Raw genomic sequence first — 13432 nt, 5'->3', positions numbered from 1 at the left:
AACAATTGATGATATTTCTGAGCCACCTCAAATGAATCATGAATTGCTAGTTAAGATTATGGATGGTACCATGGAGATTAAGAATGTTGAGGCATGAATAATTGTTTTATGTGAAAATATAAAATCATCTGTTGTTCTGTTAATCTCATTGAATAAACAATATGAAATCAACCTAAAAGAAAACAAAAAAAAAGGTGTTTTTAAGAATGTGAAAATATTCAGTTTCCTTCCCATTTGATGCAATCAAACTACAAAAAAGGAAAAAAATCAAAACTTTAACGAAAGTTACTAAAATAAATCAATTGAAATCGTTTGTTGTTCTGTCATCTCGTTCAGTTTCCTTACCATTTGATGCAATCAAACTCAAAAAAAGGGAAAAAAAATAAAAATTTTCACTAAAATTACAAAAATATATTTCTTTCTATGGGTGATATGGTTTGTTGATTCTCCATTATTTCAATGTCAATTTTTTTTGGCTCAATTTAAACAGGCATTGGATACTTACTTGCATAAGAAGAACCATACTGTTTTTTGGTTGTTCTCACTACAAGGTTGAATCACAATTTATCATATGTTTATTTTTGCACAAATGTGCATGTGTAGTGTGATTTCTTGGAAAAGCATAAGTCCTTTAATGGGCTATACACTTTCGTCTCAACCTTGCTGTTATCTGCCCTGAAGACAACGTTACAACCCACTCATATCCACTTATTCACCCATGAATTAGAGGGTTATTATCAAATTATGGTCCCATCACATGATTTTTATTATCTATTAGCAACCAATATTCTTCTTAATTTCACACTGAGTCAGTTTTTAATGACAGGAAGAGTTTTAAACCTGGAACAGCAGCCTGCTTGACCTTCTCTTAGCTCATTCCAACCTTTAACCGCTCATCTTCTTGCCTTTCAAATTAGATCCTGTTTTCCCCGGCAGTCACCACTACTCATAAACTTTAATTATTCTTGTTGTTTCTGTGCTAAAAGTAATGCTGCTGATATCTAGTTCTGGCCAAGTTTTGCTGTCCTGTTTGCAATAAATTGTTGTATACACATTTGTGTAAAAGTACACCAACCATGTAATTCTGTCTTGAATATTTTATTGTCCCATTTGAAAATGTTAGGCTATGATTTGAGTTGCCTTATTAAGGGGGCAGCATCTGTTGAATTGTTGCAGGTAGTCTTTATTGGAGTGGTTTGTGGGAAAAGTGATTATCTTAAATAGTTTGAGACGATTTATAGTGAAGAGTACAAATAAATCAAAGTGAGAGGTTCAAAAAGTCTTATCAGTTTTGCACTTCATTGCTTTTGTCATATAAAATTTTTAATCTCTGATCTCACTAGGTCGGGAGAATTGATGCATTCATGAAGCTGTCTCAAGGTTGGTTGCTATCAAAATCTCCATTGAAATTGTTATCTATCATAGATTTGTCTTTGATAATGTTTTTTATTTTTAATTTTTATAAGTTTGAGGTGAAAATAAATATTTAGTAATTTTACATGTTTGAATATTTAAATAATTAATATAAAAATATTATGTTATTTTTTAATGTTATTATTTATTATCTTAATTGCTTAAAGTTGAAATATCAAATTTTATATTAAAAATTAAAAATTTATTCAATTTATATGTTTTTTTATATATAAGGATAATTTTATCAATTTACATTATATTTTTAGTAAAATGCTTACAAATTAAATATTACAATATAATTCTCTCAACAATCACATTCCCTTCAATTATTACTTTCTCTTATTATATTAAACGTTAAAAAGTTATATTCTCAACAATTACATTCACAGCAATCATATATTTAACAATCACATTATTAACAATCACAATCTCAACAATATACCAAACGCAACTTATATATCACGAGCTCAGATCATCATTTAAGGGGAATTTCATTGAGCTTACTTTGCAAGTGTGAGGTAAGATTTTGTTATCAGTGTTAGTGCTCCATCAGCATTGATGATTTTATGCTTTGAGAGGTACCCTGACAAAGATTTTCCACTATCCATTTCTGTTAAATGATAGAGAAGAAATCAAGAGTAAAAGTTGAACTAGTTACTTAATCTATGGTCTTTTACGCAGAGGCTCATGCTTGATTTATTTTACTCAACTTGGATGTCAAGAAGATGTTCTTGTGGTCGTAGGTTCTTTCCCTTCTAACTTGTTCAGCTCCCAAAGAAATTGTTTTGAATGGTGAAATATAGCCTTTAGGATTCCAATTGCATAGGATGAGAAGGGAAATCATTGGTAGAGATATCACCGGGATTGGACCCTTGTGCGAGATACATCTTGGCAACATCTATGGAGAAATGTGAGTTATGTTTCTATTATTATAACATTTCTATTAGTGTGATTTTCATGAATAAATCTATCATTTAGAGCGTTTAGTGATTTGATTATGATATTTAATTTTCACAAAAAGATGTATAAAAAATGAGACTTGAAAAGTTTTTATATTTATATTTGAAATGTTAATTACAGATCATACATTTCGATCTATCGAAAAATTTTTATATTCACATTTAAGTTTCAATCGGTCGATAAATTCTTATATTCACATTTAAGATATTACGTTGATAACAAGTTTTGAGAACTAAATATCCATTGCAATGATGTGAAAAGTTTAGGTAAAGCATTGTCAAGGGCCAGAAATATTTTGAAAGCATTAACTCTAGCAATTGCTTTTAATTTATACTAAGTCGTCTGTCTACTAGTGGTTAACGGATTTGGTTCGTTCCCATTACTTTTCAAATATCTTACTTTTCATATATTTATCGAAATTCTATATACATGAATAAGGATTAAAATATATTATAAAGTAATGTCAAGAAAATATCGAACAAAATTTAATATAAATTAAATTAAATTAAAACTTTTTTCATCTTTCATAACAAACAACTTAAACCTTGTCTTACGGGGACATATATTAATAAGACTATATATTTGCTTTATATTATTTCTTTTTCTTTTTTAAGTATTCTTTTCACTTGCCACAGCCACAATGGCTTGGGGACTTAATGTGTGATATATTTCTTTCCGTCTATTGAAGTTGACATTTCAACTAAAAGTGGACAAAGACTCAATAAAGTATCAAACGAAAATTAAAATTTTTTCCTTTCTTTGTCGGTTTCATCATTCACGACAAATAACTTAAACCTTGTGTTACGGCGGTATAATTAATAAGAATATTTACTTGGTGTAATTAATTTTTTTTATTTGTTTTTATACCTTTTCACTTTCCACAATTTCAATGATATACATCTTTCCATCTATTGAATTGACGTGTCAACTAAACGTGAATCAAGACTGACAAACAAATGAAAAATTTAAGAAGATGGGAATTTAATATAATAAAAAAACTGAGAGAAATTTCCTCGTGATATTAATTAGACCAAATTCCAGTTGATCAGCTTATAATTAATTACTTTAATTGACCCAACTGAATATTCCAGGAAAATTTCAGACAGTTTGACTATAAATATGGTTAGCAACTTAGCATTAATTTGAGCAGATTTCGCATTGGTCTAGAAAATCTCGAGGAAATTCTTTCACTATAATTAAAACATTAGGTAGAAAAATTCAACCTTCACACACCACAGACTATATAGCAAAGAAGGTTACATAGAAATTCCTTCTCTCAAGATATTGCCTATAAATATTCCCACTCAAGCATACCATATCATCCTCATTCCTCACACTCTCTCTTAATATTCCTAGCACATAGTATAGAATTAAGTCATGAAAAGCCTTCCATTTTCTGCCATTTTCCTTCTTGTTCTCTTCATTACTGCAGGTAATTCTTATATTAAAAGCTTATTATTATTTTGTTCTTTTTTATCCTGTATATGTTTGAACTCAGATATTTAGAGAAAAACACACTTAGGTTTAACTTGAAGCACAACCCTATAATATGCTTAACCTGATTCTTTATTTATGTTTTTTTCCATGAATATTTAAAGTATAATTGTATCTTTTCTAGACAGTATCTTCTCTCAATAATGAAAAATAGGTTTTTGAAAACTGTAAATTTATATATAAATTTCACCATGTGAGGCTTTGATCCATTTATATATAAATTATTTGGCACAGGCAATGAGTCAATGATGGCCAATGCTATTGGCAGTTGTGATGTACTTGGCCATGGAGGAGGCTGCGCAATAGACGAATGCTTCAACAGTTGCAGGATGAAATATGGGCAAGATGCTCATGGATTTTGCTACGCCATCAAAACTCCTAATGATACTTGCATGTGTCGTCATCCTTGTTAATTTATTTCTAGTTTTATTATATGCATCTTTTTACTATCCATAAATAAATTGATGCGTATAATCTAAAATAATTTATATTTGAATCAACGTTGTTTGTTATAATACTATACTTGTTGTTTAGAGTTCGATTAGTATTATGATTGTTCTGTATTTGATTATAATCATTAATGTCAATCGCAAACGTAATGTTAAAAAAATACAGTTTCAATTATAATAAATTAGTTCTTGATGGTAAAAATAACAAATACCTTCGATCACAATTACTTTCAATCATAGTTTTTTATTGCAATCTCCAATTATAGTGGCAACATCAAATTGAAATTTGGTTCAAGTAATAAAGATAAAATTCATCTTGAATAGAAATGTTAAATTCAAATTATAGTGTTGTCTACGATAAATAGAAAAAAGAATAAAAACTACTTTCATAATTATGATTTACTGTTCAAATTAATTCAAACTTTCTTTTGTTAATTTCTACATTCTTTGTCTCTACGTGATGATCCGTAAATGCTTTATTATTCTCTGTAACGAAGTCATTAGTATTTTCTTAATTTCAATAAAATTAAATGAAATTTAAAAGGCAAAATCTTTAAAGACAATTTCAATGAAGGACATTGCGGTAAGACCACAACAATCCAATATATCTTGTTTAACTCTTTACCTCATGATGATTGGGTATGGTCTAATTTTGACAAATTTTTTTGTTGAAAGGGACAAATGTTTAAATCCGTTTATGTAGAGTTTAAACATTATTTAGTGTCAGTGATTAAGACAAATTTCTGTAAGTTTATCCCATGATGCAACACAATTGGGCTTGACGGTGCAATTACGATTCATACCTTTGATAACAAAATTCAAACCTATCTCCCCAGTCATGTCTAATTTAATCATTTAGCAACTATAAGTCAAGAAAGCCTAATTGCACTGCAAAAAAACAATAATGATTTTGTTAATATTCATCCTATCAAGCAAATTGTGATTCCAGAATTAAAGTTTTGTCTGCAATATGTAAATTATATGGCTCTAAAATAACCATTTGACTAATAAAAAAAGGAAAAGGATTATTACAATTTTCCTTAAACTAAATTGTTAGTCATTTATAGATGTAAGAATTAGGAAGTTGGATGTCATGAGTAGTGTGCAGGTGTTAGCTAGTAAGGCACAAATCAATAGATCCCAGCCATATGGTGAGGTGGTATTTAATTAACATAAGAAACCAGTCAAAACTAAGGCTTAATTAACTTGCTTTCCAAGTTAAAGTTAAAAAAAAATAAAAGATTATAAGTTAAGTGGGTGATTGATCCAACCTATAACTATAAGTGCAACACACCAACGAGAATTACAAAAATCTCAGATCACTTTCATTTTTTTTTTTGACTTTCTTTGAAGAAGTTGTCTTCAAATGATAACATATTTAATTTCATATTTTTTTCTAAAATAATGGATAACATATTTAATTTTTATTTTAAATTTGAATTCTATGCATATATTGTTCAAATGATATAATAACTTAGTGTTTCTTTTGTTATGTATGATTCTTTTTGAAAAGTATGATTAATTATATGAACTAGGAGTTTTCTGGCTATGTCACTGCAAAAAACCAATCATAAATTTGTTAATATTCATCCTATCAAGCAAATTGTAATTCTAGAATTAAATTTTTATGTGCAATATGCAAATTATATGGCTCTAAAATAACCCTTTGATCTATAAAATAAAAGAGAAGGATCATTATATCTAGATTAATTTGTAATTCTAGATTAATTTGTTTCTTATTTTGTTATTTATCTCTTTCTAAATGGTGAGGGGTTATTAATTAATTTTTTTTTTATGAAAGGCAAATTGATATTGATTAACTGAAATGGTTTGAGTGAAGTCCTTAACCTTGATGAGCAGAAGACCTTTTTCTTGCAGCTAAATGCATACATATACCACCCGAACATGATGGTGGTACGATTAGAAAATATTACAAGAAAGTGACACCTTTAGTCCAGACAAGAATGATTCGATTGCGGCTAAAGGCTTTCAAGGTTGTTTTTCATGTTGGAATGTCTCTTCTATCTAATCACAATAAAAGAAGAACAAAACTTGATAGAGACTAAATCAAATATTTTTTATTATTTTCATGAATAGTAATATAGTTAACTTGGATTTTATTTTTTTAATATCCAATTTGGATTTGATTCCCACTGTCACTCCAACTTCACAATTAATGACAGTTACGGTTCAATTCTTCTACAAGTTCAAACAAGAAAATAAGGGGCGGTTTCTTTAAAGTTACCATCATCAATCCATAGTATGGCTACCTCACTGTTTGCGTACGTTGCATTTATATTAACCAGGAAGATATGAAGCGCAAACGGAGGGAAAATTAATACTGACGTTGGGTGATAAAGGGAAGCGACAGGAAGGAAAGGAATAGAGAGTAAAAGGGGAAAGTTGCATATTAATATAATTGGTAAATATTTGTAAGGAAATATTGATTTTATCTTAGCCGTTAGATGTAATGAAGATCGATGATGATAAACGAGTAACTTTGATTATTTATTAATTAATTCGTTTGTTAAATGTAGAAGTTATGTCATGTAAATCGAGAATTTGATTGTGATTGTAAGTTTGATTTGTATGTATATATATATCAACATCTTTGGAGGTTGAACCATAAAGTTTCAATTATTTGGAGTTTGAACTATGAACTTTCTCGGAGGAGTGGTTTGCTGCATTTTTTTTTTTTACCTCTCTTCTGGTAAGGAAAACAAAAGGGAAGAACAAGACAGGTATAGTAGTTGTGCTGCTGTTATTACTCATACTTGCTCTTATTGAAACATATGAGGCTTCTGCGAAAGAGATTTGCTGAGATCGTGATGTGCAGAGCTGAGTTAGATCAATTATTGCCTTTCATGTGGAAAAGGGTTCTGTTGCGATTATTGGGGAGAATGGTAATTATCTAATGAATGTGCCAATTGTATATGTGAAGTTGGGTTTGGGATGTTTTATGCATGCAGTGTCAGTGTATGAGCTAGTTCTCTGGATAGCTCTGTAAATAGTTGGCAGCCAGGAATTTTTTAGATACTGATACCAAGTTGCTCATGCTGCAGCTATCGAGGTTGATGTCCCTGATTTTGGGTTGATAAGCTTGTGTTCAAGTCTCAAAATCAGAGGCCTGCTTTTGTAAAGTTCCAGGGAACCTTTTAGTCCTGCTGATCTATGAAGTTCTTAATTTTCAAAAAGACAAAAACTTTGAATTATTTCGCACAGGAAATAAGTCAATGGTGGCAAATGCTATTGGCAATTGTGATGTACTCGGCTATGGAGGAGGTTGCGCAGTAGATGAATGCTTCAACAGTTGCAGGATGAAATATGACAAGATGCTTATGGATTTTGCTTCACCATCAATACTCCTGATATACTTGCATTTGTCATCACCCTTACCAATTCATTTTTAGTTTTCTTACATACATCTTTTTACCATTGATAAAATAAAACTGATATTTACAATTCATAATAGTTTATGTTTGAATCAACTTTGTTTTCTCATAATACTGTATCTGGTGTTTTAGAGTTCGATTAGTATTACCATTGGTCTGTATTTTTAATTTTAATCATACGTTTGATGAAAAAATTTACAATTTCAATAATAATGAATTAATTCTCAATCGTAAAATTAATAATATTGCAATCCCCAATTATAGTCGCAACACCAAATTAAATTTTGATTTAAGTAATAAAGATAAGATGGATTTTGAGTAGAAATTCTAAATTCAAATTATAGAATTTATAAAAAGAAGAAAGGGTATGAACAAAGATGCTTAGCCAGAATCCAGCACACACAAGTTTATATAAAGAGCAGAGAGCAAACCCGTGAGTTAGAAACTGAAATCTGAGTCAGCACCTAATGCAGTTGAGTCAAGATGATAGAATGATATTTTACAAGTGTGTCAATTGTTTCTACTTCAGCAAGGGTGTAACAATTGCTGTGATGTTATGAGTTTGGTCAGTGTCAAAGTTGCAATGGCTTATGGAATACTAATCAGAGTAAAATTTTTCATAATTTGATTTGTTTAGAACCCTGAAACTCTAACCTCGACACAAACCACAAACATTCAGAAAATTGGGAGAGTAATGCAAGTGGGAATGAGGAATTTGAGCCGAAACCCTTAAACAGAAGCATTGCAATTAATTTCTAAATTGTTCACTAATAACACAGAAAGCTTTAATTTTAAGCAACAATTGAAGCTCATTTACAGTAACGATCAGCCTTTTTCTTGACTCGATCATCGAGGGCTTGTTCCACCGACTTGGCTTGAGGATTTTTGGGATCGTAACAGAACTTCTTAGCCTCCACGGGGAACAGCTCCTCGTACTTCATCTTTTTAGCCGCGTCGATCGTGTACACATCTCCTCCCGGTTCGGCGCCTTCAACGGCGGAAGCGGCTGCGACGTCGTCGTGGGAAGGCTGAGATTCGTCGTCGGCGTTCTTTTTCTTCTTGTGCTTCTTCTTGCCTTTGTCGATGGATTTGCGAGTGGCTAAGCTTCCTCCTTTGAAGGTCAGTCTTCCTCCTTTCGCTCTCTCGTAGGGATCCGACGACATGGTTTGGTTTGGCACTGCTCTTCTTCTTCTTCTCCTGGTTAGCCCCTTTTTATTTCTCTCTGGTTGATGATTTCTGAATTTTACAGAGACTCCTTTTTCTTTTACTGAAATAAATTAGGCCTTAGGCGGCCCAATTTGATTGGGCCACCTTTCTTTTTTATCCTTTCAGACTCGCTAATGCTTCCGGTCCATATTCGGCCCATGAAATTATAAAAGTTCCTGTGGCCCATACCATTTAAGGCCAGGGTGGCCCATGTCTCAAAAACACACTTTATTATTATTATTTTTTACTTTTTTTCCCCAAGTAAATTAAATGTCACGTTTATATGAACTTAAACTTAAGCAATATTTACTACTATATTACTATAAATTTTGTACTATTTATTAATCCAAAGTCATTCTAACAATATAGGTAGACATCCTAATTTTCAAAATTATACAAAAATATGTATGCTTAAACATTTGTAGGCATCAAAATTTTCAAAATTACACAAGTAGTTTCAACATACATATGTTGTATTTATCCAATATTTGACATGTTTTATCTATATAGGTATCTTTATGTATTATTGTATAATAATGTATTATATTGTTATATACACTATCGATAAAGTTGATTTAATTAGGAAGATTGTTTATCTCGATATAAATAATGTTAAATTTTAATCTTACTGAGTATTCTCTATTTTAATGTTATCGAGGAAGATAATTCTCAAGATTTACATTTTAACCTAATGGTTTGAGCAACTTCCTTTTTCTTTGAATTATCTGAAATATTAAAAACCTCATTATCTTATTATAGTACATGAATGCCACAGTCTATAGAATACTCAGCATTTGAAGTACTGGAAACGATGGACGTATCAGTTATGGAAACCTTGTCATGGTGAATTCATGCAGCTTAACATTTTGGCTAAAGTGGCATTAACCATTGTTTTTTTTTTTTTTTTTTGCATTAACCTTTGTTGATTAGAGTGAGACCCTTGCAACTGAGTGAATGACCTTTGTTAGAGCGGTATCCATGCTTTGGCTCAGTTCACGAGTATGAGTTTATGTGCTTTAAATTGTATATTTGTGGTGTACAGAGTTGTTTAACTGAGCCTGTATGTGTCTGCAGTTGATGGGACAACATTGCTCGTCTTTGAGAGAAACACAGAGAGAAGAAGAAAGGTTAGTCCAAAGCATTAATAAATTCACACATATAAGCATGGTCCATGACTCAAACTCCTGATCTATACAGTTTCAGCAGCAATCCTCTCCCTAATTAACAGTACTAATAACTTATGATACTGACCCCTCTTAAGCATTGATCTTAGCCAGCTCGCCCACTCACAACAATCAAGCATCCCAACAACCGCTAATGCTTTTCTTTGATCTAGCTGCAAATTAGGACTCTTAACACATACTATAACATTAGACATACACCAACAGGGGGTGGGGGTGGTTTGTTTCATTTTATAGCCACCGATTAAAGCTTGAATACGTTACTCTGTCACTTAATTAGTATGCTTAGAATATTCTTTTATCAAAACAAGCAAAGCATTAATTTGATGTTTTACCATTTGGCAAATACGAGGAAGTTTAAGGTGCAGGGGAGATCCAGACCCTGGACATAACCCTTCTAAGGAAAGATAGCAATTAATAGGCCAAGCCTGAATACCTGTACAGATAATAACACATCATTATTTAAAAACATAACGTTGCGATTATCATCACTGACATTATTGTAGTGTTACAATTCCAGCTCCTTTCATTGTCCTAATTTTGGCATTCCATTTCTGAATATCTAAATTATATATTGATCGGAACATCCTAGTTAAACTTTGCTAGTTCAGACTGGAACGGTCTGAGCAGATGTCTTCTGGATCTCATCACCGTCCTCTTCATTCTCACCTGTTAGCTCTTCCAATGATTTTCCTTTGGACTCGGGCACCAGAAGAGTAAACGCCATCCCAAGGCAGTTGATCGCACCAAGCACAATCAGTGAATTTTTCATTCCAATACCAGGTGGGTAACCTGCATCAGTGTTTGCTGGGTTCGTACTTTGTGAAGCATACAAGAAGCCAAATGCACCAACAATGGCCCCAGCTTTTCCAGCTGCTGCAGATATCCCATGGCATGTTGACCTCAGCCTTGCTGGAAAAATCTCAGCGGGCACAACAAATGTGGTGGCATTGGGTCCAAAGTTTGCAAAGAAAAAGGTCAATGAGTACATAATAAGGAATCCAGCGTTGTGAGATTTCCAGTGATGATAAGGGATGGCAAGAGCAAACATGAACACAGTCATGAAGAAGAAACCCATCAACTGAATTGTGAACCTGCCTAAATAATCGATGAAAGCCACTGTAAACCAGTATCCAGGAACAGTGCCGCAAAGTGCAATAAGTGTTTGCGCCTTTGCAACCCGATAAACCTCATGAGTTGCACTCATAGTTTCAGGTTTTGGAAGCCAGCCAATCGCACTGAAGATGTCCTTTTGAAACAGATTGGAACTGTAATAGGCAATGTCCAATAAGAACCAAGTAGTAGTTGTTCCAAGCAAGTGTACTCCGTGGCGCCGTGCAAATTCCTTACTGAATAGACCAAAAGAATTGGATTCTGCCACTCTCATCTTCTCTACCTTCTCCTCTTCAGCTTCCAGCTCCACTTGCAAGACCTTGGACATGTCTGCAGCGGCCTGTTTTGCGTTTCTGGCAATGAGGGCAGTATAACGGGCTGTTTCTGGCATCTTCATTCGCCAGTAGTAAGTGAGGAGAGCAGGAACTGCTCCAAACATCAGAATGATGCGCCAAATATAGTCAGCTTCAGGGACAGTTGACCCGTCTGCGTCAACAGAATATGGAGGGGCCTTGTACGCATGATCAAATGCAGCTGACACGATAAGAGCAACAATCCCACCTGCCAAAATTCCAAATCCTTGCATTGCAAAAACTGCAGAGATGAATGCTCCACGAGTCTTCTTGTTGGCATATTCAGACATAATTGTGGCTGAGAGGGGATAGTCACCTCCAATTCCAAAACCAAGCCAAAACCTGAAGAAACAGAGTGTTGCCACGACACCCTTTGGAGAATCTCCAAAAGAAAGCCCGGAGGCAATGGAGCAGACCACCATAAGCATCAGGGTAAGTCCATAAACTCGTTTCCGCCCTAATTTATCACCAAGCCAGCCAAAGAAAAGCTGACCAGCTAAAGTGCCGCAAAAGGCCACACCATTAACAGCAGCTGCTACATTAGGAGGCAATGTTCCAGGTTTTTGAGCTCCTTCAACGTGGTAGTATATACGGCCAAGCAATTTTGTGATAAGAGAGATGCTAAAAAGGTCATAAGCATCAGTAAAGAAACCCATTCCTGCAATTATAATTGCAGTGAAATGGTACCATTGTGTCTTTGCTGCATCCAGAGCATTAAGAACTCCAAGTTGGTTTCGAGCCATGCCTAGCTAGATCTTGATTATTGACTAGCCTCCCTCAAAATATCGATTCTACCTGCACAAGATGGGAAAACAAGAACATAAATTCAATTGATCCCACTGCTCTTTACTATACTATTCCTGTATGTAAATGTAGAAGACTGCAAAATTAAGAATTAATACAAGTTAGACATTTAAGGAATTTTTCGATTCCTCCGCCATATATAATTCCTAGAGAGTCACCACCCGATCAGTCATCAAAACAAATATAATCTGCCCTGAGATATGAGGACTACAGAATTCAAGGAACTAAACATGCATGCTCATTTTGAAAACGATAAAGAATACATATACAAATAAAGAATACATATACATATCCCAGATAAGAGATGTATATAACTTTAAAGGAGAATGGGTAAAGCCCCAAATTAAGATCAATTGAATGATTGATTGTTCCAAAGATATAAAATACTTTTCATCTCTTCATCAAAACTATGGAAAACTGAATAATCATCTTGACATGCAGAATTCCTAGTAATTTAGCTCACTTGCTTAGAGATTCAGAACTGCCTGACCTTCCGGAGACAAACAGCTGCTCCTTGGCTCAGGCAAAATGAAAAAGAGGGCTGAGTTGGTCAAGAGTGATCATCAGTCAAGGTATTTAAGTGGATCTGATCTCTTCAAGTCCCCCAGAATGGGATTCCGGCATCAAAGAGTATATGCCTTAAAAGTCAATGGTTTGACACCAACACTGATGGTTGCTTCTTCTGCCTATACATCAATACAATATGTTTATTATTACATTACATTAACGTGTTCTACCCAACACGGCACCAATCTTAAATAAAGTTGCAGACAAAAGGACAGGTGGATGTTTTTCCTTTTGTTCTAACGACTATTGATTTAATTATCCTTATGTCAATGTATGAGTGTATAATTAAAATCTATTAAGAACAAGAAGAAGAGAAGAAAAGCTTTGGATTTTTTTTTATAGGTATGAATAATGAATGATGACTGATGAGACAACTCATTCTATACATAGATACAGTTATAGACTAGTGAAAGCCATTGGAACCAAATAGAAATTAAAAAATAGTTCGAAGGCCAGCATTAAACAAATGATTGTTTGAATCCTCAATAAATGCATTCTTT

The 13432-nt window shown here is 33.1% G+C and overlaps 2 protein-coding genes across 3 annotated transcripts; both read right to left on the bottom strand.

Moving 5' to 3' along the window:
• LOC18602673 lies at window positions 8416-8943 on the bottom strand. Its single transcript, XM_007034202.2, has one exon. It carries the CDS (start codon window positions 8869-8871, stop codon window positions 8518-8520), a length of 354 nt encoding a protein of 117 aa, XP_007034264.2. The 5' UTR covers window positions 8872-8943; the 3' UTR covers window positions 8416-8517.
• LOC18602672 (probable inorganic phosphate transporter 1-5) lies at window positions 10514-13034 on the bottom strand. 2 transcript variants are annotated; one of them, XM_018118799.1, is made up of 2 exons: window positions 12829-13034; window positions 10514-12356 (listed from the first exon to the last, which is right to left on the bottom strand). In XM_018118799.1, exon 2 carries the CDS (start codon window positions 12302-12304, stop codon window positions 10703-10705), a length of 1602 nt encoding a protein of 533 aa, XP_017974288.1. In that variant the 5' UTR covers window positions 12305-12356; window positions 12829-13034; the 3' UTR covers window positions 10514-10702. The 2 variants fall into 2 exon arrangements, with proteins under 2 accessions (XP_017974288.1, XP_017974286.1); XM_018118797.1 differs by having other exon boundaries at window positions 12856-13034.

The sequence above is a fragment of the Theobroma cacao genome, chromosome 4, assembly GCF_000208745.1.
Source record: "Theobroma cacao cultivar B97-61/B2 chromosome 4, Criollo_cocoa_genome_V2, whole genome shotgun sequence".
In the NCBI taxonomy this organism is placed as follows: Eukaryota; Viridiplantae; Streptophyta; class Magnoliopsida; order Malvales; family Malvaceae; genus Theobroma; species Theobroma cacao.
This window is presented reverse-complemented; position numbering and strand designations above follow the sequence as displayed.

Bases quoted from the DNA above. Each gene is read 5' to 3' on its own strand.
- LOC18602673 (XM_007034202.2), bottom strand. From the start codon at position 8,871: ATGTCGTCGGATCCCTACGAGAGAGCGAAAGGAGGAAGACTGACCTTC.
- LOC18602672 (XM_018118799.1), bottom strand. From the start codon at position 12,304: ATGGCTCGAAACCAACTTGGAGTTCTTAATGCTCTGGATGCAGCAAAG.